The sequence below is a fragment of the Stenella coeruleoalba genome, assembly GCF_951394435.1.
Source record: "Stenella coeruleoalba genome assembly, chromosome: 6".
Taxonomy (NCBI): domain Eukaryota; kingdom Metazoa; phylum Chordata; class Mammalia; order Artiodactyla; family Delphinidae; genus Stenella; species Stenella coeruleoalba.
The window spans coordinates 118,045,601-118,071,777 of NC_137151.1; the positions used below are offsets into that span (position 1 = coordinate 118,045,601).

Here is a 26,177-nt window from a genome sequence, read left to right on the forward strand (position 1 = left end):
ACAACCTGGAGAAATGGACAAATTCTTAGAGAAGCACAACCTTCCAAGACTGAACCAGAAAGAAATAGAAAATATAAACAGACCAATCACAAGCACTGAAATTGAAACTGTGATTAAAAATCTTCCAAAAAACAAAAGTCGAGGACCAGATGGCTTCACAGGCAAATTCTATCAAACATTTAGAGAAGAGCTAACACCAATCCTTTTCAAAATCTTCCAAAATATAGCAGAGGGAGGAACACTCCCAAACCCATTCTACAAGGCTAGTATCACCCTGATACCAAAAGGAGAAAAAGGTATCACAAAAAGGGAAACTACAGGTCAATGTCTCTGATGAATATCTATGTAAAATACTTAACAAAATACTAGCAAACAGAATCCAACAGCACATTAATAGGATCATAAACCATGATCAAGTGGGGTTTATCCCAGGATTGCAAGGACTGTTCAATATATGCAAATCAATCAATGTGATAAATCATGTTAACAAACTGAAGGATAAAAACCATATGATAATCTCAATAGATGCAGAAAGAGCTTTTGACAAAATTCAACACCTATTTATAAGGAAAACTCTCCAGAAAGTAGGCACTGAGGGAACCTACCTCAACATAGGCCATATATGACAAACCCACAGCTAAAATCGTTCTCAAAGTTGAAAAACTGAAAGCATTTTCTCTAAGATCAGGAAAAAGACAAGGTTGCCCACTCTCACCACTATTACTCAACATAGTTTGGGAAGTTTTAGCCACAGCAATCAGAGAAGAAAAAGAAATAAAAGGAATCCAAATTGGAAAAGAAGAAGTAAAGCTGTGACTGGTTGCAGATGACATGATACTATACATAGAGAATCCTAAACATGCTAGCAGAAAACTACTAGAGCTAGTCATTGAATTTGGTAAAATAACAGGATACAAAATTAATGCACAGAAATCTCTTGCATTCCTATACACTAATGATGAACAATCTGAAAGAGAAATTAAGGAAACACTTGCAACAAAAAGAATAAAATACCTAGGAATAAACCTACCTAAGGAGACAAAAGACCTGTATGCAGAAAACAATAAGACACTGATGAAAGAAATTAAAGATGATACAAACAGATGGAAAGACATACCATGTTCTTGGATTGGAAGAATTAACATTGTGAAAATGACTCTAACACCCAAAGCAATCTACACATTCAATGCAATCCCTGTCAAACTACCAATGGCATTTTTCACAGAACTAGAACAAAAACTTTCACAATATGTATGGAAACACAAAAGACCCCAAATAGCCAAAGCAATCTTGAGACAGAAAAACGGAGCTGAAGGAATCAGGCTCTGTGACATCAGACTATACTACAGAGCTACAGTAATCAAGACAGTATGGTTCTGGCACAAAAACAGAAATATAGATCAACGGAACAGGACAGAAAACCCAGTAAAAGAATAAAATTAGAACACTTCCTAACACCATGCAGAAAAATAAACTCAAAATGGATTAAAGACCTAAAGGTAAGACTGGACACTATAAAACTCATAGAGGAAAACATAGGAAGAACACTCTTTGACATAAATCACAGCAAGATATTTTTTGATCCACCTCCTAGAGTAATGGAAATAAAAACAAAAATAAACAAATAGGACTTAATGAAACTTAAAAGCTTTTGCACAGCAAAGGAAACCATAAACAAGACCAAAAGACAACCCTCAGAATGGGAGAAAATATTTGCAAATGAATCACTGGACAAAGGATTAATCTCCAAAATATATAACCAGCCCATGTAGCTCAATATTAAAAGAAAAAACAACCCAATCCAAAAATGGGCGGAAGACCTAAATACACATTTCTCCAAAGAAGATATACAGATGGCCAAGAAGCACATGAAAAGCTGCTCAACATCACTAATCATCAGAGAAATGCAAGTCAAAACTACAATGAGGTATCACCTCACACCAGTCAGAATGGCCATCATCAAAAAATCTAGAAACAATAAATGCTGGAGAGGGTGTGGAAAAAGGGAACCCTCTTGCACTGTTGGTGGGAATATATATTGATACAGCCACTATGGAGAAAAGTATGGAGGTTCCTTAAATACTAAAAATAAAACTACCATATGACCCAGCAATCCCACTACTGGACATATACCCTGAGAAAGCCATAATTCAAAAAGAGTCATGTACCACAATGTTCATTGCAGCACTATTTACAATAGTCAGGACATGGAAGCAACCTAAGTGTCCTTTGACAGATGAATGGATTAAGAAGATGTGGCACATATATACAATGGAATATTACTCAGCCATAAAAAGAAATGAAACTGGGTTATCTGTAGTGAGGTGGATGGACCTAGAGTCTGTCATACAGAGTGAAGTAAGTCAGAAAGAAAAAAACAAATACCAGATGTTAACACATATATATAGAATCTAAAAAGGAAAAAAAAATGGTTCTGAAGAACCTTGGGGCAGGACAGGAATAAAGCTGCAGATGTAGAGAATGGACTTGAGGACACGGTGAGGGGGAAGGTTAAGCTGGGACAGAGTGGCACTGACATATATACACTACCAAATGTAAAATAGATAGCTAGTGGGAAGCAGCCGCATAGCACAGGGAGATCAGCTACATGCTTTGTGACCACCTAGAGGGGTGGGATACGGAGGGTGGGAGGGAGACGTAAGAGGGATGGGATATGGGGATATATGTATACATATACCTGATTTACTTTGTTACACAGCAGAAACCAACACAACATTGTAAAGCAATTTTACTCCAATAAAGATGTTAACAAAATAAAATAAAATATGAAAGTCAATATAAGAAGAAACTGTTGATATAATTTCCCTTTCAACCAGGGCTAGGGTGTGAGGGAGAGATATAGTTTATGTTTCATTTTTCATTATTATTTAAAGCTTTTATTCATGCAGATATTGCTTTGATTTAAAAAATTTGAGGCTAAAAAATCTTCTGCAAAAATAAGTTCAGGATTGTATGAGATTATTATCACAGTCTATATTGTCTAATGCGTCCTTATTTAATGCTCATTTTTCCATTTAACAAAGAATGAATTAAACTAGCCCTAGAGTATCAGTCAAAGTGTTGCTGTAACATTTCACTTCCTCATTACAGGTGCCTCTAATGTAAAATGTAAATAGAACACTGGGAAAAACATGATATAACAAAGAATGATAAGTAGAAAATATATATAATTTAAAACGTCTTTTAAACATTAACTAATTGTATTCAAGCATTATATTTACATAAAGCAGATTTTAGTTTGCAAGTTATAATAACCTTGTAACCATCTCTAACAAGTAGTACAATCTCTGCTGCAAACAAACCATAAAGCATATTATTAATGAGTTTTTGCCAACTTAATTGGTTTTCTGTGTGGTGTTTCTGTTGGTTGCCTAACAGATGAAGTCTACCACAGAGGAACTATATTTTATCCACAGAATTAATCCAGGAAAACATGCAGAATAATTAAAATGTTTTCTGAATAATTGAACCCTAAATTCACATAATGATTAAATTTTCAGAGCTAAACCAACAAGTTGTTTCAAAGACAAACTGTCTAATGAGCAAATCATGAGAGAAAAAATAACTTCATAACAAGATACTTCTCTCAGGCACACACATCACACTGATGATTGCTTCCAAACCATCTTCAAAATTATCCTTTAAGCTTTGTTGGGAATGGGGAGAAAACATTATTCTCACTCCCTGTGGCAGAATTGTGGACTTTTTTTTACAAACAGTGTTTAATATGCTCACTACGCTGAACCATAACTAACTACAAATGCTCACAACTTTGTGTGAGAAAGCTGACCCCATTTAAAATGTTAACATATCTCTTCTTTTGCAGAAATACTGATAAGTAAATAAGACAAAGAAATGTGGCTCAACATAGGAGCAACCTTCCTCATTTTTCTATTTTTTTAAGTAGTTTTCTGAATTCCAATGAAAGAATTTTGTTAGGCTCAAGAAATAATAAACTTAACCTAAACAACTTATTAACTATGAACGTTATATTTTTGCCTGAAAGTTCTTACACTTCTAGAACTACCCACTTATAAGGGTAGAACCTACAGTAAATGAAATAATGGCCACCCAAAGATATTAGGTCCTAACCTCTGGAGCCTGTAAATGTTATAAGGGAAAAGGGTCTTTGCAGATTTGGATAAATTAAGGATCTTGAGATGAGGGGATTATCCTGGATTGTCTGGTAGACTTTAATTCTGATCACATATGTCCTTATAAGGGAAAGGCAGAGATAGATTGATACATGCAGAAGAGGAGAAGCAGTGTGGCCAGAGATAGAGATCAGAGTGATGTGGCCACTAGCCAGGTAATGCCTGCCGCCACCATAAATTGGAAGAGGCAAGGAACAGGCTCTCCCTTAGAGCATCCAGAGGGAGCGTGGAATTGGCGACATGGTGATTTCTGCCCAGTGATACTGATTTTGTCTTCTGGCCTCCAGATACGTGTGAGAATAAATTTCTGCTCTTTTAAGTATTATACTAAGGCTGCCACCAAGCAACTCTGAGGAAACCAGTACCCCATCCTTGCAAACATATAAGAGTAGGATTACACTTATTATGCTGAACAGACCAGACTACTCTGCCACCAGACAAGTCACAAGTTAGATGGAGAAATGTCACTTTTCCTGAAGCTATGGAAATTTTGATTTGGGCAGAAAGAAGAAACAAATGTCTAAGTTGGTGACTTAGGGAGCTCTTTGCCAAATGCTCTATGGAGAATGTAGTTTCTTACAGATAACTTTCCAGACAACCTCCTCATCCAAGGAATTTTTTTCTTCAATAATTACTTTTAAAAACTAGTTACAAAAGTAAATCTATGTTCATTGTTGAAAATTTATAAAAAGCAAAAAATAAGAAAATCAGAAGTTCTACCTATAATCTCACTATCCAGGATCATTTCTGTTCATATCGTAGTAGGATCCTTCAATTATGAATATTTGCATATAATTATTTTATTTTACAAAAATAGGATCTAATAACACTTTGCAACCAGCTTTTTAAATTCATTTAATACATTATGAACATTTTCCTCATCAGCATAATTTCTATAACAAAATTTTTAATGACTACATGTTTTCCATAGTATTGCAGAGCAAAAATATTATAATTTCTTTCATTTAGATTATTTTCCCACTTTTCGTTGAGGAGTCTTTGCTGATTTCCGAAGAGTTTTTAAAGGCAAGAAGTAAAGTAGGCAGTGACATTACAAATTTGGAAATACAGGACGATATCATCTTTGACATTATACGAAGATTAAGCTTTAATGTCAAATCTGGTTCCCTAGAGTAAAATGGTCATTTTCAGCCACAGCCCTTACAGTGTGTGGGGCAGCAGGAAATAAATAGTTTGAAGGTATAAGGATCCCCAGAGAACCCCTCAATGGGCCAAATCAATCATGAGAAAGATTAACCTCTTAAAGAAGTCTGCCATCCTACTCAAAAAGCATTCAGGCAGAACGATAATCTACATTCTAAATACTTCTGTCAGCAGAAATAAAGACACTTCCCAGGATGAAATGATTTTAGTCATCATATAACAAAAGTGAGCTCATGAAGGATGAAGAACTTTGTTGAAGTCACCACTGCTGTCAGTGGGAAGACTAAAGTGTAGAATTCAAAGTCATAAGTTAGGACTCACGGCCAAAAAGTTTACATTAAAACCATAAATGAAATCCCTCCACACTAGGTACCACAGCAGCAGAGTAAGTAGCCTGTATCTTGAACACACATACAGAGAGCAATCCTAAAATAATGTACAGAGGCTTCAGCTATCCCTAGACTTATATCCATTTTGCCTCTTGATACTTCTGAGAGTTGAACGGGATGGTGAGGGGAGTGGGCAACATGTGTAGGATGAAGAGCAAAGAAGAAGGCTCAGGCGTGATTCAGTGCCCTGTGGGGAGGAGAGCAACCTCTGGTTTTCCTAATGCTCCTTTCCCAGTGATTCTTCTTTCTCTCTACCGTCCTTAAACTGCGTGATTACATAATAGTCCCTACTCACCAGGTCCTTGTGGAGATTAAATGTGTTAATCATGAAAAGCGCTCAGAACTGTGCTTGGTCTGCCCAGTCGTGCTCAGCGTGTTATTGTAATTGGTGCTCACATATTTCACCAAGTCTAAGGTGGCCATTGTTTTTCATGTTTTAACAATCCTAAGAATGAGACGTGTGTTAGCGTCAATGGCATCATAAAAGGATCAGTGACAGCCTTTTCCTTTTATGGTGGTAAAACTGGAAGCGTCTTAGATTCAATGAATTCAGCATGAGACCTTCTCCTGCACAGGATGTTGAGATGTCTGAATCATGGATTTAAGCCCTGAAGAGTATGTGCATATAGACTGTGAACACCGTACTGGATTCTGCCAAAGAAAAGTCATTGAATACATAAGCTCTGCAGTCAAAAAAAAAAAAAAAGCATGATTATATGTGTGAGTTTGTGTGTGGGCGTGCCTGTCTCACTCCTTCCTCTTCTCCCGGCCCCACTCTCCTTGAGAACATCCTCAAGACATCCATGAAGCTCCGAATCCATTTAACGAGATGCCCTTTGGGTGTTGCCACTGGTGGTCCCACAGACATCTCAAATTTCATAAGCTTGAACCCGTTACCTCTTCTGAAACCCTGCCTCTCTTTCTCTACTCTAAACTGGACTAATGGGCTGCTATACAGAAACATCTTCCATAAGAATTTAAGGGAATGGGCTGGGCCATAACACAGGAGGAAAAGCAGCCCTTGCCTTGAGACCCGAGGACACTGCATTTTCTTCAACCACCACTGCCCTACCCTGCAGAGTATATGTGTCTCCCTCAAGGTCATTAAGCCTGAAGAACTTTTTTGTAGTGGACACTTTTGTTCCCTCTCTAACATCTCCTGCTCTCTCCCCTTCCTACTGGAATTTGCAGATTCAAAAGCAAATAAATGTTAATGATTTAAGTCAGTTCGAATTAGGTTTCCTGTTATTTCGACCCAAAGCATCCAACACCACTGTTCATCTCTGTGTCCCTATTAATAGCCTTGAGGGTGTGCAATATATTCTTGTGGATGAAGAAAAAAATGAAAGAAAATCAGGAAGAAAGGAAGGGAGGAGGGAAGGGGGACGGAAAGGAAAGAGAAAGAAAACTTACAAATCAACAGAGAATAAAAATTGCAGAAAAATAAAAGCTTGTTGATATGAGCTAGCAGATGTTAGCTCGTATCACGTTTCACCCTCCTCCATCTGGGGAGACACGCAGAAGTGACTGTGTTTTGATTTGTTTACAGGGAACTCTGAGAAAGAATGAAGAGAAAATAAATTAGAATTAAGTATCATCCACTCTGAATTCAGAGGAAAATAACCCATAAAGACCATGGGCCCAAATCTTATTTCATCTATCACTACTTTTTGCTTTATTTGTATTCTGTCTTCATATCTAAATCAGAAACTTATTTTGCAAGGTGAAAGTCTCTATAATTGGCATAACTGAGTTCATACAATGTCCAAAAGGACCTACACCAAGAAAGGGCTGCAAAATGCATTAGATAAGGATGACAATCTAATCAATGTTTCTCCCTTCTGTTAGTGTGTAAAAACAATGGGCCTTTAGCTAAAGTGAGAAAATAGAACTGTATTTCTAATGAAATACACAACGGATCAAATAAACACAAAATATAAGTACAGAAAATAGATACATATGATGCTGATTTTAAATATATTTAAATTCAAATCAGGAGGTCTTCTTAGATAAGTGGGGTTGCTGGAATCCACTTCTAAGACCGGCCATTTCACATGTGCATGAAATGGTAGGAGCTGAGGAAGCTGAGGATTTCCTGCTACGCCTTCAGTTCAGAAACTCTCCTCTCTGTCCCCTAAAACTGTAAATCAACCACATCCTTTGTGAGAGCCAAGGGGCTACGACCGGCACGCCTAAACACAGCAATCTCAAAGAGAGTAAAATAAAAATGGTCACGGTTTATGAATCATTAACTCCTTCTTAGAGATTAGTTTCTTTGATGGTTTCTGCCCTCACAATTGGGAAGAAGACAGCAAGGGCCTTAGATGCCAGGCCAAGTGCCTCACTCAGGAGGAGGAGAGATTTGGGAACCGGAGCATCACTTGGAGAGCAGGCCCAGGTGAAATGCTGGTGGGGCCCACGGGGAAGGGTGAAGGGACGGGGCAGCTGGCCAGCTACCAAGCTGCAGAATGAAGGCAAAGGCACCCTCAGCATAAACGATAAGGGAATGGAAAGGGAGGGGATTGGAAAGAAACATCACATGCTTAACTAGCCCTATTCACCAGCAACTCCCAAAGCCTGCCTGGTGGCCAAAAGGAGCATTCCCTCTGGAGACCATCCCTCAAGACCTAGCTTAGGACCTGGCTCAGCCCAGCGATGCTGAGAGGGTGTAGAGGAAGACAACCAGGTAAATCCAGAGTAAAGGCAGACAGACCCAGACCCAAACAGGAGCCCTATGTAAATAACTTCTAATTTTCCTGCTTTTCCTTCTTATCTCTTTCCCCACACATCTTCCCTTGGTACTTCTCTTCCATGTTATTTCCCTTCTTAGAAATGACCACTAATCACAAACTTTATAAAAAGTTTTAAATAAAAGATAAATGCTGTAAGGTGTCCCAAACCTCCGGTTACGTGTCAGTGTATTTGTTACAGCATTGCTGCTGTCTTGCTTTAAAACTGTAAGCACCATGTAGCTGGGGACCACCTCTGTGGAATGGATGTTGCAGAGGGTCCACAAGGCTGTACAGGAGCTCACTGGACACTTCATGGTTTGTTCCATATATGTTTGTTACAAGGCATGTGACTTCTCATCGTAGACTGTCCTTTTTTAAAGAAAACCAAATTTGAGAATCCAAGCAGTATATCTGGGATGAAATTATGATGCTGTGAGTACACTCTCCTGATCCTTCTGGCTTTTAGAAGCAAAGATAAGATTCTAATTCAATTAAACAAGGTACTTGGACTTTTAGGTAAGAGGATGCCTGATATATAATGACCCAGGTTAAGGCCTATGAAAGAGGCAGAAACTGAAACCTGCAGAAGAGAAACTTGCTTAAATGCACATGACACAAACAGTCCACCAGTTTTAAGAGCTGTCTTTGGTCACTGAGAAGCCAGTGGACTCTAGTGGGAATGAGCACAGGCTGTGGAGCCAGAGTGATGAAATTCAAATCCAGGCTCTGCCAGTGACTCACTGGGGACCCTGGGACAGGCTGAGCCTCCCTGTGCCTCAACTAGCTCATCTGTGAAATGGGGCTGAAGATGGCACTTGATCCACTGAGGCGTCCTGAGGACTAAATGGCTCAGTACCATGGAAAGTACATAGGCAAATGCTTACTTATTGTACTAATAAACGTTAGCTTTTTACGAGCATCTATTTCTGTAGTATTAGTATTTTATTATGATTTTTATCATCATCAGGTCACCATTTCATGAAGGCTTTGAGGCCTCTGGTGAGTAGGCCCGGAAGTGACTCAATCCAAAAAAGGACAAGCACTTCCTGTAGGACACGACACTGTACACCATGCTGTCTGAAGGGTGCACATCTGATGCGAAAATGATAGAGCCCAATCTTTGCTTAGATGTCAGCTTCCTGGTCAGCTGTGTGGCAAACCCAGTCTAACCCCCCCAGTGCCAGCTGACCACACACACCATTTCCCCACATCTCCCACTTCCCTACTGTGTCTCCATTTACGTCACTTATGTTGCTCGGTCCACACCCTCCTCTCTGGTTCAGGTCCTCAACCTCAAAGCACGTCCAGGTGCCACTTTCATGTAAATTACACATGAAATCTAAAGTGCAGGCTCTTGTTCCCACCAGTAAGCTGCGCGCCTGAATCAAAATCTTTGGAAAGCAGGTCCAGAAATCCGCCCTCCAAGGGTTTCTGTTACACATACCAGTGTCGGAAGCACTCTCAGTTTATCTGGGCACTCACCTCATGCCTCCTACTTGACTATTAATTGCTTTACTCACTCACGACACCTACTTTGATTCCTTTCACCGCAATTCTATGTACACAGTAGGTTTTCAATGACTATTAATTTACTAAATGTTTGCTGACAAGCCAAAGCCACCTTAGGATCTCATCATGTTAGGCAGGGGAAGACGGGCAAGATAAGCCATCGTTTCTGCTGCAAAATCAGACACAGCCTCTGATACTCTGAACAGCTCCAACAAGCGTCCTAATGGTATGCGGTGGTGGATTGTACAGTTAAATAACTCCACTCCAAAAAAAAAAAAAAAAAGAAAGAAAGTGGCAGCAGTAGAGGAGAATGCACAAAGACCCAGCTGCCCGCAACATGAATAGCCTGGCGGGGCCATCCCACCAGAACCCACGGAGAATACAGATCAGAGGGAGACGGGAAATCTGAGAACAGCCAGGGCCTCGACCTCGCCAACCATAATCCATTTTCTACTCCCCTTTCCTTTGCTTCCCCTCGCCTCTGTCCCTCCCCAAACCTAAAGTTATTCAGCACAACTTGAGAGCTGTAAGGCAAAAAGAATCGGCACTGTGTGGAAACGAAGGGTCCCGATGCTGGCTCTGCAGCTGGGCCCCGGCTACATTGTACTCATTATTCCTGGCAGGCCTGGGCCCAGGAGGGAGATCCTTCTGCAGCTGGCATTTGGTGAGCTAAATTACTCGCAAGAATCAGAGAGGAAACACTGCACTTTGTTCCTGGGGATGATCTGGAAAAAAAAAAAAAAAAAAATGGCGGAGGCCTGAAGATTTTAAACAGAAATTTCAAGGCTCAAAAATCTACCTTTGTTTTGTTATTTTGAAACCAAGGAATATGACTCTGAACACAAAGGTGACATTGTCCCTGAGAATGAAAGGCTGTAACTCCAGGACGTTTGCAATTAAAATGTAAATATGTAAAGTGGATTATTGTACGCAATTTGAAGGATGATACCTTAGAGGTTTTCTTCCTTGAAACAGAATCAAAAAGCTGGAAAGTACCTCAGGAAGTGTTGGCCCAGATCCCTGACTCCAGGATTATCATTATCTACACCTGGAATATCCTCTTCAAGATTTCTAGGGCTGAAGAGGTCATAAATTTTTGTAGCCCAGTGCAAGTGGTTTTCACGTTGAACACAGAAGTTCTTCCCTGTATCCAGCTGAAATCATGGCTGATTTCCCTTTGTCTAAGTAGCCCCACAGACTGATGCCAGGGCAACCCTCACTCTCTTTGGCATGCTCTTCTGAATTCCTTCTATTTCTTTTTCAGCATCCCTCTAGAAGTAAAATAAATAAACCTGACCTAAAGCAGTACACAGAAAAAAATAAGTCCGGGAATCTTGAACCCTATATTCCTTGTCAGAAATATTACAGCTTTTATTCTCCTAGCAAATATTTCTCTCTCTCTCTCTCTCTCTCTCTCTCACACACACACACACACACACACACACACACACACACACACATCTCTTTTGTATCTGGATTGCATTGCTAGGTCTTTTTATTTTGTAATTGCATTTTCCCTCACATTTAAACATGCTCTCTAGACTTTATCAAACTTCTCCTTATACTGGTCCCTAATTGACTTCACCTTGCTTTTGAGGGACCATTTTTCCCAACAGGAACAGAATTCAAAATGACTTTAGGAAATCTCTAAAGGAAATATAAGCCAATTTGATTCCTTATCACTTTCAAATTTAATGAGTAGTTTTGTAATTCCTTTATAGCACCAGTTCACCAAAAGCACTGCATACAATGGGACTGAATTCTGTGGGTCCACTCTCTCCCACTGAAGCAGAGCCACTGGCCACTTCTTTCTGGGAGCTGGAAGTTCACCTTAGCAGAATTACCATTTAAAAACACTTTTTCAAATGGAGTCATATAACTCACTTGCCTAAATCCCTCTGATGCTTCTCCATAGTACTTAGAGCAAAATCTAAACTCCTTGCCATGACATCAAGGCTCCCTATAGCAGGACGCGCACCAGACTCCACTACAAACCATAACATTCTCACCTTCCCAGGTTCACTGGCCCATTGCTTTCCATCTAAAATGCACGAGACCATTAGCCCTCCTGATCCTTCTGCCTGACAGATTCTTCTCCAAATTCTTCACACACTGGCTTTCTCACCAGCCAATGTTTGTTCATCTGTGCTTATTCCTCCCTCTGCCTCCAACTAACAGTTAAGCCCCATAAGGATGCCCGGTGGGGTCTTGCTCTCAGTGCCTCCAGTGCTGGGCAGACACTGAGCACCCAGAGCATTTGTGGGATGAATGGACGTGTGTGAGGTTTTGTGCACACACTCAAGATTGCTGCAGGCTCCAATCTGACCACAGCTAAGAACTGGGGAGGGGATGGAATACTGCAGCAGGAAAGATCAATGGATCTTTGCTTCCCTAACCTGGAGAGCAATAAGGAAAGGAGCATAGCTACAGGTTATAAAAGAAATCCACAGGCAAACATGCATTTTCCTGCCCGTTAATTTAATTTCACTACTCAAAACAAATTTCTGATGACAAAATATGCATAAGACATATTTTCTTTGTTACCTCTAAACCGATGACTCTATTCATCAACATATGCAAAAAAGAATATTGTGTGAGAAAGAAGCCAAAAGCTTACAAAGATTATGCATTACATTCCTGGTTTTCTTTCCATGTCAGCATTATGGTTTACATAAATGAGAAACGTTTTTTAAACGTGTTCTGAGGCATGAATATTGGCATAAATTTTGAGAGCTGAAGAAAAACAAAAATGTCAAAATTACCCCCAAAGGATTTGGAAGTACAACCATTGAGAAACTTGTTTTGTTTTTTGATCTTTAAGATATATTTTATTCAGACTGCAACTACAAAGGGAGGAATTATCATTAAGGACAGGACTTTTCTTGTCAGGCGCAAAGTTCCATAGGGCTACAGAAAATATGGTGAGAGTTGAGAGTGGTGAGCTCTTTGTGGTGAAGCTCTCCAGGGAGCAGGAGACCAGCCAGCTACTCAGATCAGGGTTCTGAAGACCCTGGGGCATCACAGGGGTTGAAAAAAGGATGCACGCAGGGAGATGAGAAAATGGAGGCCAAGGGAGTGCGTTATCTGTCCAAGGTGACACAAAGTACAATTGGCTGAGTCAGGATTTGATCCCAGAGCCTGTGTTCTTCATCACTATGCTGAATTTCTTCCGATAAGGCTCTTGTTAACACAGACTACGTGGGATACATACAGGAGCATATTGCTGGCAATTAACATGGACCTGCTGGACTGTCAGATAAAACAGACCTTCAAATGGTGGAAGAGTAAGACGCGGAGATTACCTTCCTCCCCACAAATACATCAAAAATACATCTACATGTGGAACAACTCCCACAGAACACCTACTGAATGCTGGCAGAAGACCTCAGACTTCCCAAAAGAGGAGGGGTGAAAACCAAAGCTGAACCCCAGGAGCTGTGCAAACAAAGAAGAGAAAGGGAAATTTCTCCATGTGGCATCAAGGAGCAGGGATTAAACCCCCAGAGTCAACTCGAGGTACCCTGCATCTGTGGAATACCTGAACAGACAACAAATCAACCCAAAATTGAGGCAGTGGACTTTGGGAGCAACTGTAGACTTGAGGATTCCTGTCGGCAACTGACTTGTTTTCTGATTTTTATGTTTATCTTAGTATAGATTTTAGCACTTGTTATCATTGGTAGATTTGTTTATTGGTTTGGTTGCTCTCTGCTTTTTCTTTAATTACTTTCTTATTTTTTTATTTTAACTATTTTTTAATTTTTCAATTGGATTATTTTAATTTATTCTATTTTATATTATTTATTTATTATTTTTATTTTTTTTCTTTCTTTTTTTCTCCCTTTTCTTCTGAGCCATGTGGCTGACAAGGTCCTGGTGCTCTGGCTTGATGTCAGGCCTGAGCCTCTGAGGTGGGAGAGCCAAGTTCAGGACATTGGACCACCAGAGACCTCCCAGCCGCATGTAGTATCAATTGGCGAGAGCTCTCTCAGAGATCTCCAACTCAACGCCAAGACCCAGCTCCACTAAATGACCAAGAGGCTACAGTGCTGGACACCCTATGCCAAACAACTAGCAAGACAGGAACACAATCCCACCCATTAGCAGAGAGGCTGCCTACAATCATAGTAAGTTCACAGACACCTCAAAACACACCACCGAACGTGCTCCTGCCCACCAGAAAGACAAAATCCATCCTCATGCGCCAGAACACAGGCCCCATTTCCCTCCACCAGGAAGCCTACAAAGCCGAAAGAACCAACCTTACCCACTGGGGGCAGACACCAAAAACAACAAGAACTACAAACCTGCAGCCTACAAAAAGCAGACCCCAAACACAGAAAGTTAAGAAAAATGAAAAGACAGATAAATAAGCATCAGATGAAGAAGCAAAGTAAAAACCCACCAGACCAAACGAATGAAAGGAAACAAGAAAAAGAATTCAGAGTAATGATAGTAAAGATGATCCAAAATCTTGGAAACAGAATGGAGAAAATACAAGAAACGTTTAAAAAGTACCTAGAAGAACTAAAGACCAAACAAACAACGATGAACAACACAATAGATGAAATTAAAAATTCTCTAGAAGGAATCAGTAGCAGAATAACTGAGGCAGAAGAACAGATAAGTGACCTTGAAGGTAAAATAGTGGAAGTAACTACCACAGAGCAGAATAAAGAAAAAAATATGAAAAGAATTGAGGACAGGCTCAGAGACCTCTGAGACAACATTAAACGCACCAATATTCAAATTCTAGGGGTCACAGAAGAAGAAGAGAAAAAGAAAGGGTATGAGAAAATATTTGAAGAGATTATCATTGAAAACTTCCCTAATATGGGAAAGGAAACAGTCAGTCAAGTCCAGGAAGCACAGAGTCCCATACAGGATAAACCCAAGGAGAAACATGCCAAGAGACATATTAATCACACTATCAAAAATTAAATAGAAAGAAAAAATATCAAAAGCAGAATGGGAAAAGCAACAAATAACATACAAGGCAATCCCCATAAATTTAACAGCTGATCTTTCAGCAGAAACTCTGCAAGCCAGAAGGGAGTGGCAGGACATACATAAAGTGATGAAAGGGAAAAACACACAATCAAGATTACTATATCCAGCAAGGATCTCATTCAGATTCGACGGAGAAATTAAAATCTTTACGGACTAGGAAACCTAAGAGAATTCAGCACCACCAAATCAGCTTTACAGAAATGCTAAAGGAACTTCTCTAGGCACGAAACAAAAGAGAGGGACAAAACTACAATAACAAACCCCAAACAATTAAGAAAATGAAAATAGGAACATACATATCGATAATTACCTTAAATGTAAATGGATTAAATGCTCCAACCAAAAGACACAGACTAGCTGAATGAATACAAAAAGAAGACCCGTATATATGCTGTCGACAAGACAGCCACTTGAGACCTAGGGACACATACAGACTGAAAGTGAGGGGATGGAAAAAGATATTCCATACAAATGGAAATCGAAAGAAAGCTGGAGTAGCAACTCTAATATCAGACAAAATAGACTTTAAAATAAAGACTATTACAAGAGACAAAGAAGGACACTACAAAATGATCAAGGGATCAATCCAAGAAGAAGGTATAACAATTGCAAATATTTATGCACCCAACAAAGGAGCACCTCAACACATAAGGCAAATGCTAACAGCCAAAAAAAGGGATATCGACAGTAACACAATAGTAGTACAGGACGTTAACACCCCACTTTCACCAATGGATAGGTCATCCAGAATGAAAATAAATAAAGAAACACAAGCTTCAAATGATACATTAAACAAGATGGACTTAATTGATATTTATAGGACATTCCATCCAAAAACAACAGAATGCAATTTCTTCTCAAGTGCTCATGGAACATTCTCCAGGAGAGATCACACCTTGGGTCACAAATCAAGCCTTAGTAAATTTAAGAAAACTGAAATTGTATCAAGTATTTTTTCTGACCAAAACACTATAAGACTAGATATCAATTACAGGAAAATAAACTGTAAAAAATACAAACAGATGGAGGCTAAACAATATATTACTAAATAACAAAGAGATCACTGAAGAAATCAAAGAGGAAATCAGAAAATACTTAAAAGAAAATGACAATGAAAACACGATGACCCAAAACCTATGGGATGCAGGAAAAGCAGTTCTAAAAGGGAAGTTTATAGCAGTACAATCCTACCTCAAGAAACCAGAAAAATCTCAAATAAACAATCTAATCTTACACCTAAAGCAATTAGAGAAAGAAGAACAAAAAACACCCGAAGTTAGCAGAGGGAAAGAAATCATAAAACTCAGATCAGAAAGAAATAAAAAAGAAATGAAGGACACAATAGCAAACATCAATAAAACCAAAAGCTGGTTCTTTGAGAAGATAAACAAAATTGATAAACCATTAGCCAAACTCAGCAAGAAAAAAGGGAAAAGACTCAAATCAACAGAATTAGAAATAAAAAAGGAGAAGTAACAAATGACACTGCAGAAATACAAAGAATCATGCGACATTACTAAAAGCAACTCTATGCCAATTAAATGGACAGCCTGGAAGAAATGGACAAATTCTTGGAAAAGCACAAACTTCTGAGACTGAACCAGGAAGAAATAGAAAATAAAAACAAACCAATCACAAGTACTGAAATTGAGAATGTGATTAAAAATCTTCCAACAAACAAAAGCCCAGGAACAGATGGCTTCACGGACAAATTCTATCAAACATTTAGGGAAGAGCTAACACCTATCCTCTCAAACTCTTCCAAATATAGCAGACAGAGGAACACTCCCAAACTCATTCTACGAGACCACCATCATCACCCTGATAACAAAACCAGACGAAGATCTCACACAAAAAGAAAACTACAGACCAATAACATTGATGAACATAGATGCAAAATCCTCAAAAAAATACTAGCAAACAGATTCCAACAGCACATGAAAAGGACCATACACCATGATCAAGTGGGGTTTATCCCAGGAATGCAAGGATTCTTCAATATATGCAAATCAATCAATGTGATAAACCATGTTAAAAAACTGAAGGATAAAAGCCATATGATATGCAGAAAAAGCTTTCGAAAAATTCAACACCCATTTATCATAAAAACTCTCCAGAAAGTAGGCATAAAGGGAACTTACCTCAATGTAATAAAGGCCATATATGACAAACCACAGCCAACATTGTACTCAATGGTGAAAAACTGAAACCATTTCCACTAAAATCAGGAACAAGACAAGGATGCCCACCCTCACCACTATTATTCAACATAGTTTTGGAAGTTTTAGCCACAGCAATCAGAGAAGAAAAAGAAATAAAAGGAACCCAATTTGGAGAAGAAAAAGTAAAGCTGTCACTGTTTGCAGATGACATGATACTATACATAGAGAATCCTACACATGCTATTAGAAAACTACTAGAGCTAATCAATAAATTTGGTAAAGTAGCAGGATACAAAATTAATGCACAGAAATCTTCTGCATTCCTATATACTAAGGATGAAAAATCTGAAAAAGAAATTAAGGAAATACTCCCAACAAAAAAATAAAATACCTAAGAATAAACCCACATAAGGAGACAAAAGACCTGTATGCAGAAAACAATAAGACACTGAAGAAATTAATTAAAGATGATACAAATAGATGGAGAGACATACCATGTTTTTGGATTAGAAGTATCAACATTGTGAAAATGACTATACTACCCAAAGCAATCTGCAGATCCAATGCAATCCCTGTCAAACTATCAATGGCATTTTTCACAGAACTAGAACAAAAAGTGTCACAATATGTATGGAACCACAAAAGACCCTGGATAGCCAAAGCAATCCTGAGAAAGAAAAACGGAGCTGGAGGAATCAGGCTCCCTGATTTAAGACTATGCTACAAAGCTACAGTAATCAAGACAGAATGGCACTGGCACAAAAGCAGAAATATAGATCAACGGAACAGGATAGAAAGCCCAGAGATAAACCCATGCACATATGGTCACCTTACATTTGATGAAGGAGGCAAAAATATACAGTTGAGAAAAGACAGCCTTTTCAATAAGTGGTGCTAGGAAAACTGGACAGCTACGTGTTAAAGAATGAAATTAGAACACTCCCTAACACCATACAAAAAAATAAACTCAAAATGGATTAAAGACCTAAATGTTAGGCCAGACACTATAAAACTCTTAGAGGAAAACACAGGAAGAACAGTCTTTGACATAAATCACAGCAAGATCTTTTTTGACCCACCTCCTAGAAAAATGGAAATAAAAACAAAAATATACAAATGGGACCAAATGAAACTTAAATGCTTTTGCACAGCAAAGAAAACCATAAACAAGACGAAAAGACAACCCTCAGAATGGGAGAAAATATTTGCAAATGAAGCAACTGACAAAAGATTAATCTCCAAAATATACAAGCAGCTCATGCAGCTCAATATCTAAAAAACAAAAAACCCAATCCAAAAATGGGCAAAAGACCTAAATAGACATTTCTCCAAAGAAGATATACAGATCGCCAACAAACACATGAAAGGATGCTCAACATCACTAATCATTAGAGAAATGCAAATCAAAGCTACAATGCAGTATCCCCTCACACCAGTCAGAATGGCCATCATCAAAAAATCTACGAACAACAAATGCTGGAGAGGGTGTGGAGAAAAGGGAACCCTCTTTCACTGTTGGTGGGAATGTAAATTGATACAGCCAGTATGGAGTACAGTATGGAGGTTCCTTGAAAAACTAAAAATAGGACTACCATATGACCCAGCAATCCCACTCCTGGGCATATACCCTGAGAAAACCGTAATTCAAAGAGTCATGTACCACAATGTTCATTGCAGCTCTATTTACAATAGCAGGACATGGAAGAAACCTAAGTGTCCATCGACAGATGAATGGGTAAAGAAGATGTGACATATATATACAATGGAATATTACTCAGCCATAAAAAGAAATGAAATTGAGTTATTTGTAGTGAGGTGGCTGGACCTAGAATCTGTCATACAGAGTGAGAAAGAGAAAAACAAATACCATATGCAAACACATATATATGGAATCTAAAAAAAATAATGGTTCTGATGAATGATTCTGGAATAAAGACACAGACGTAGAGAATGAATTTGAGTACATAGGGAGAGGGAAGGGTAAGCTGGGACGAAGTGAGAGAGTGGCATGGACATAGATATACTACCAAATGTAAAATAGATAGCTAGTGGGAAGCAGCTGCATCCTACGGGGAGATCAGCTCGGTGCTTTGTGACCACCTAGAGGGGTTGTGTAGGGAGTGTGGGAAGGAGACGCAAGAGGGAGGCGATGTCGGTATATATGTATACATATAGCTGACTCACTTTGTTATGCACCAGAAACTAACACAACGTTGTAAAGCAATTATACTCCAATAAAGATGTTTAAAAAAAAAAAGAAAATATGGTAAGAAAACTATTTCATTCACACATACCAAACTTATACCTTTATGTGAACCCCAAAATGATGAAGAGTGCTATATCATCAAGAAAAATAGAGCAGGGTATGGATTCAGACTACCGTCACTCAATGAGCTTATTCTGTTAGTCGTCTGACATTTTCATTCCTAAAAAAGTTATCACTTTGAACAAGAGCCTTAAGGGTACACATCCTTTTGTCTGCCCCACCAAGAGGTTCCCTGATGGCCATGTGCCTCCTACCTTGCAGCCACTGTGAGTTCTGGTCTTCATCAGGGGCGTGGTGGTGCACAGCTCAATGGCCTCAGGCTCATGGAAAATGACTGCTGGCAGAGGTTCCTTTTTCAGTGTTAGGACATTCAACTTAGACTTCAGCATGGTCTGAAAGTGCTGGAAAGGAGAAAAAAAAAAACCAAACAGAGTTAACTCATTTGGAATTATACAGGGTGCAACTGTACAGCAAACCCAGTAGCAAAGACTTTGTTTTATGAATTCTGTTTTACTAGAGCAGGCCCAAAGGTATCAAGTGAAATAGAAGGAAAAAACTGTCAGGATACCACCAAAATGAAACTGTAAGAGACAGCCAACCCCTACACAGATGCCATGAAAACATGGGGCAGTGGTAGAGTCACCAGGACCTTGCTCTGAGAGGTTCTTCCAAAGTGATACGTATAGATGAGATTCTAGACATGTAATCCATGCTGAATTCAGCAAAATAAGTGAAGATGTTGGGAAGGGGATGTTACAGGAGATACTTTGGGGAACGTCTAGAGGTAATGAAAAAGGAGAAGAGCTGATGAAAAACACACACACACAGGACTTCTGTTTTCTGCCTTCTCTACTTCTGCCATGCATTGGCTGCAGAACTTCAGAAAATTCGCTGTTTCTCAATGGACCATTTTATCTGCTGCCCCAGGCCAGGACTCTAGGTAAATATTCATTCTATATGCAACTCCTGTTGGCACTAGTCTTGAAATATGCCCAGAATCCAGCCATGTTTAATCACCACTATCTATCTATATACCCAATCCAGGTACCATCATTGTTTGGTCTATTATAGCAGCTTCCAAACTAATCCTGCCATTTCCAACCCTGCCACATAGCAGCCAAAGGGGATCCTTCTAAAATCCCACCATGGCTGTCACCCTTCTGCCAGAAGTCTCCCAAGTCTTCCCCACTCCTCACTGAAAAATTCTAAGTCCTTACTTTGGCTTTCAAGCCCATGCATGATTCAGGGACCCAAAGTGGCTCTAACCTCATTTTCCATCCATTATCCTCCCATTTACTTGGGTCCAGTAAATAATGAATGATAAATTCATGTCAATAATCTAAAATTTAAAAAATTTTTTAAACTTAGAACAGGATTAAACAGCAAATTAAAAAAAAAAAAAAAGGAAGGAAAACCACCATGATTCCAGAGAGAGTTTCATGGAAGAAAAGAAAAAGCTTTATTGTCAGTACTTTTAATGGCACTTTTTTCTACTTTTTGAATGGTGGACATTGATTTTCATTTTATACTGGGCCCCACAAATTATGTAGCTAAGTTTGGTACACATAAATACTCAGTAGAAGCTGTTTGAATCAATGAAGTCTCCCGAGTACCTAAAACATCACCTGAAACCTCACAGATGTCCAAGGAGTATTTGTGGAAGGTAATGCAGGTTATAAAGTGAAAGAAAAATACACAGCACAAATGTAAAAATAATGATCTCTAAACCAGGGTTCATGAAGTATACCTGCTCACTACTTCCTCCAACTTGATCTTTCTGGACCTGCTATAGCTTGTGAAACAAACACAGTACTGAAAGAAGTGAATGATGACATATGTACACAGGTACATTCACCTGAATATAAATCACCAAAAGCAGTTCCCATACAATTCAATATAAAGGCAGTAGAGGTTCTGAAATCTGTATCAGGATTTCAAGGCCTGCATTTCACAAGTCCACACAGAATCTACCAGAACGCCAACTGACCACTTCGATGATCAGTTTTACAAGTTAACTTGGCTAGGCTACCATGCTCAGATATTCAATCAAATACTAATCTAGGTACTGCCGTGAAGGTACTTTGTGAATGTGGTTAAAGTCCATAATCAGTTGAATGGAAGTAAGGGAGATTATTTTAGATAATCTGGGTGGGCCTGATTAAATCAATTTACAGGCTTTAATAGGTGAGCTGAGGCTTCCCTGAAGAAGAAATTCCACCTGTGAATAGCTATTTCAGTCTATGTCAGCGTTCCAGCCCACCCTTCCTGACAGCCTACCCTAAGGATTTCAAACTTGCTTAGCCAGCCCCTACAATCACATAAGCCAACTCCTTGAATAAACCTCTTAATATATATCTCCTAGTACTTCTGTCTTTCTGACTTAACCCTAACTGATAAAGCCACGTTTTAGAATACAAAGTTGCCAGCTCTGATATTTTTTAAATGGGAGAGAGACTTGCACTTAGGTCTCCCAAGGAGCAGTGATTTGCAGTTTTTTAAATGGAAGGAAATCTTCATATTAATTGCATAAATGCAAGTCTTCATATTAATCTGGAAGTTTCTATCTTTGCTCTTAATTGATTCCAGTCCAAGAGGGTGCAGGTTTAGGGTTGCAAAGTGGTCTGGGAAGAGCAACAGAGATCCGTGGGAGGGACAGCTGAAGTTAGTTTGCCTCTGTGAGCAACTATCTGGAGCTATGGGATGACGATGATAAAGGGAGAGGGGCTCAGAAGACAAAGTCATGAGCAAGTGGGAACACTCTCCCTCGGCTGCCGTTTTGCTGGCGCTCTACGAGAGGTACATGAAATTGAAGCTCAACTCGGCCTGACTCGTGCCACACAGGAAGGTCCCAAAGATGGCACTAGAAGTGGCCGTGTTCTCATGCGGGTTGGACAGTCAAGCTGCCCAGAAGTTCTGACACTGTCTTCCTGTCCCCACTGTAATTCCTGTCAGAACCAAATGGTTCAATGACCAGGCACAGAGAGAGACTGGAAGTTACAGATGGGCACATGTAAGGCCCCCTTGCCTGGGAGCTAAGTAAAAGAAATAAGCTTAGGGATAGGAAAATAAGGGAGTTCAAATTCCAGCTTCAACACAATGTGTGGTGTAACCTCAACTACATAATTCTACAGAGTTTGGGCATCTCCAGCCAGGTAGATAGCTGCCCTGTAATCACTCACCAATCCAACCACCCACCTTTACTCAATAACCCCACTCAGCCAGCACTGTGAGAGGCACAGCTGGAACAGAAATAAAATGTGAACCTCTGCTTGAAAGATTTCTCACAATCAATAGAGACTGTGAAATCAAATGACAACAATTCTACATGAGAAGTTCCTTACAAGAGCTAAAGAAAAAGGCTAAGACAATATTTGAAAGTGAAATAGAGAAAGTTGTTTTTAATGTCTTTAAAACATTAAAGAAAAAAAGTGGTTTTTTTTTCTTTAATGGCATTGTCTTTTTTGTCCACTGTGAAAGGATGAAAGTAAAGAGGGAAATAAAATGTAGATTATGTGATGAATCATTGAGTCTACAACAATACATACTTTTACAGAAAGTTAACATTTTTATGTAACTCTGAGTCTGTCTTGCAAACCTTCAGTGGTCGAAGTGTAATAGCTAGAGCTGCTTCTGACAAGAACACTCTTCTGCCCCTCCCTTAGGGAAACTTCTCCACTACCATAGGCTGCTTTGTGAAATGGGGCTGTCATTCATAATTCCCCACCCCCTAACACTGGGAAAGAATACGTGACACAGGCTGACCATCGGAGTAACCCCATGTACCTGGCCAAAGGAATTGGTTCAGATGAAACTCAAGACTGGCTGAACAGAATCACCTGGGAGGTTGATAATGTAGGTTTTTTGCTAAAAGGGGGTAAAGAGTTCAGAGCTGCTGCTGACCTCTTCCCACGAGGTCCGTCGGTGAATGATGAGACCACACAGAGACAACAGGAGAGCTTAGAAATGGAAAGTCACAGAAGACAAAGCTGAGCCCCTGGATCCAGCTGCATCTGACTCAGATCTATCCACAGGCTTACTGACAGAATGAACCAATACAGTGCCTTTTATGCTTAAGTGAGCTTGAGTGAGGTGTCTGATCCAAAAAATTCAGAGTCTCACCAATACAAAACTACTTTTTAATAAAAAATCATCTGTAAAAATAAAACGGAGATGAAAGTTTTAAAAGGACCTCATAAATGTTAATCTGCATAAATGAACAGCAACATTATCTTTAAAAAAAAATAGCGAATCCTGCACTTAGTTATTGGAATAGGCTGAGCCGTAGTGACCAGGCACCAAATAATAATCCAAAGAAAGTACTTTAGTCCCTAGTTATTAATACTTAAGGCAAAGCTCTCTGAGCTACTGCCAAAAGAAGAGGAATCCCAAGTCTCAAGAGACAGTCGAATACTGTACCTGCAATAATACACAATTCTTGCTGAGTAGCCAAGACCCATTTGCTATAACCGACTCTGTCAGAACTGCATGGCCTTATACTTCCTGGGCCTCAGTTTTCTCATCTGTCAACTTTAAAATGCTTGTTATGACCAGTCAAAAATCATATCACTTGTGCTTTGCATGGACATACAAGTGCAATAAAGATAATGCAACCTCAAATAACATAATCCAGTAGCATCATAAAAAGGCAACACAAGAGCAATCTAATAGAGTAGCTTGGAAAAGCTACAGTCCCCAAATGACGGATGCACAGGGTTCCATAAAGAAAATGTGTTATTCATTCTTCAAGAAGGGACGTGAATAGTGTTGCAGAAAATTAGGGCACTGCCTAGGACAAATTAAACAAAGCTCTGCTTTCTACATTTGGTGCTTTATGTGCGATCCTAAAATAGAGCCTCTAAATCGAGCCCCATTATGCAGATGGGGTAATCGCCATGCCCTGTATAATTTTACAGTTGGCGCTTCCCACTCCTATTCAGACATTAATCTCTGACAGTTTAGCAGGCAGAGATTTACATATTTTACCAATTCAAATCCAGCGTATCTCACCTTTGTATTGATTCTGCATCCAAAATACAGAACTTCTTTGGAAGGCAAATCCTGCCTCCTCTTTTTCTAAGATAACTGGCACACTGCCTTCACACAAATTAGAGGGAAGGCATTAAAGGTTTTAATCCCTGGCTCATCTTTGCATTTTGAAGGCTGACTAAAATGGTCAGTTTTAACTTGCAAATTACTGATTCAGTAATGCCCTAATCAAGCTTCAAAAATATTGCAAATGTTCTCAAGAGAACCGCAAGGAACAAGTGGGTGAATGGAATTAATGGAAGAATACTCAGTACCCCAAACAAATGTTAATTTGTACAAGTGTACAAAAATCAGTAGGGCTTTGACTTTCTACGCATAATCATTTTATTACTTTAGGGTTCTGTAAGAATCAGTGGAACTCAGTTGTGCTTTCCTTACATTGTATACCACTTGTCTTTTAAAATAACAAGTGTATTCAGGCCCCACATATGAATAAAGAAACAGGTGTGATGACTTTTGTGTCCTTTAATAAATTAGATCTAATAACCTTTTGCTTCTATTTAATGTATATTTTCAGAGTTCTGCTTTTAAATATTTATTCTAGCACTTTTACCAAAAAAATCCCATAAAAATGAGAAAAATATGTTGTTAAATAAACAGCAAATGATTTGTTAGATGATTAGGAGTAATTACGTGAGTGAATAAAAGAAAATTTTACTTAAATTCAACTTTCATTTAAACACATTTTAGTGCAAAGGTTTTGTTTGTTAGTTTTTGTCCTTTTTAAAAGTAAAGCAGGGTTGGATAATCTCCCCATTTCTAGTAGGCATATACAAAATTGCACTATTTTATTTCAAGAATTAAATTTTTAATGCAATTTGTGTTGATCTGGTATTTCAAGAAAAGAAAGACATACACCAATTTGGCATGAAGCTTCTTGCTGCAAATTATCCTAGTAACTGCCATGTTCCAAAAAGTTACAGCTTAAAGGCCTACATCCAGATATTCATAAATTTAAAAGACTGTCTATATCTATTAAACTGATAGCTATTATTAAACTAACTTAAAATACTCATGTTCACACACCCATATTTATTCATGCAGTTTTAATTATGGAAGATTTCTTTTGAACATCACAGATTCTCTCAAGAGATTATGTGGGAGAAGCATAAAAATAACTCCATGCCCACAGAGTATGCAAAAAGCCCCCAAGACTTGTGAAAGACTCACTCAGGGGAGTGTGTGTATATGTGTTTGCGTGTGTGTATCTACTTATTTACTTTTTGTTACTGATCTGAAATACATACATATGCACATACAAACAAAAAAAATACCTATGTGCTGTATCCCTAGCTTCAGTGGTTTCTGTAATTTTCTAAACTATTTGTATATATGTTAACAAACAATTTATTGTTGAACACAGGTTGCAAGCTCACAGCCTGAAGGCATACTTAGCCTGTAAATAAGTTTTATTCGATTCACAGACTGCCTTATGATCAAAATTTGAAGTAGTATTCAAAAACTGAGATACATATGATTAAAATCTGCATTTCTACTTCTCTTGAAAGATCAGAATATCTACAAAAGCAACTTGCATTCCCTCAGGGCAACAATGAGTTCCAGCTGGTTGTTGCAAACGCCCTTATTTACTTAGGCGTTTTCCTCTGCAATTCACCATGGTCCCTCCTTCCCCCAGTGCCAGATTTCCCTTCTATACTAAAGACCAGTGGGACTACCCTGGTGGCTCAATGGTTAAGAATCCCCCTGCCAATTCAGGGGACACG

At 39.0% G+C, this 26,177-nt stretch overlaps 1 protein-coding gene across 4 annotated transcripts in view; it reads right to left on the minus strand.

The window, feature by feature from the left end:
* PID1 (phosphotyrosine interaction domain containing 1) overlaps positions 1-26,177 on the minus strand; it is a 271,889-nt gene that overhangs the window by 125,341 nt on the left and 120,371 nt on the right. For all 4 annotated transcript variants that reach the window (XM_079924544.1, XM_079924542.1, XM_079924543.1 and 1 more), the window contains exon 2: positions 19,662-19,808. In XM_079924544.1, the coding sequence (XP_079780670.1) occupies positions 19,662-19,796 (135 nt within the window). In that variant the 5' untranslated portion in view covers positions 19,797-19,808. The remainder of the gene's footprint in view (positions 1-19,661; positions 19,809-26,177) is intronic.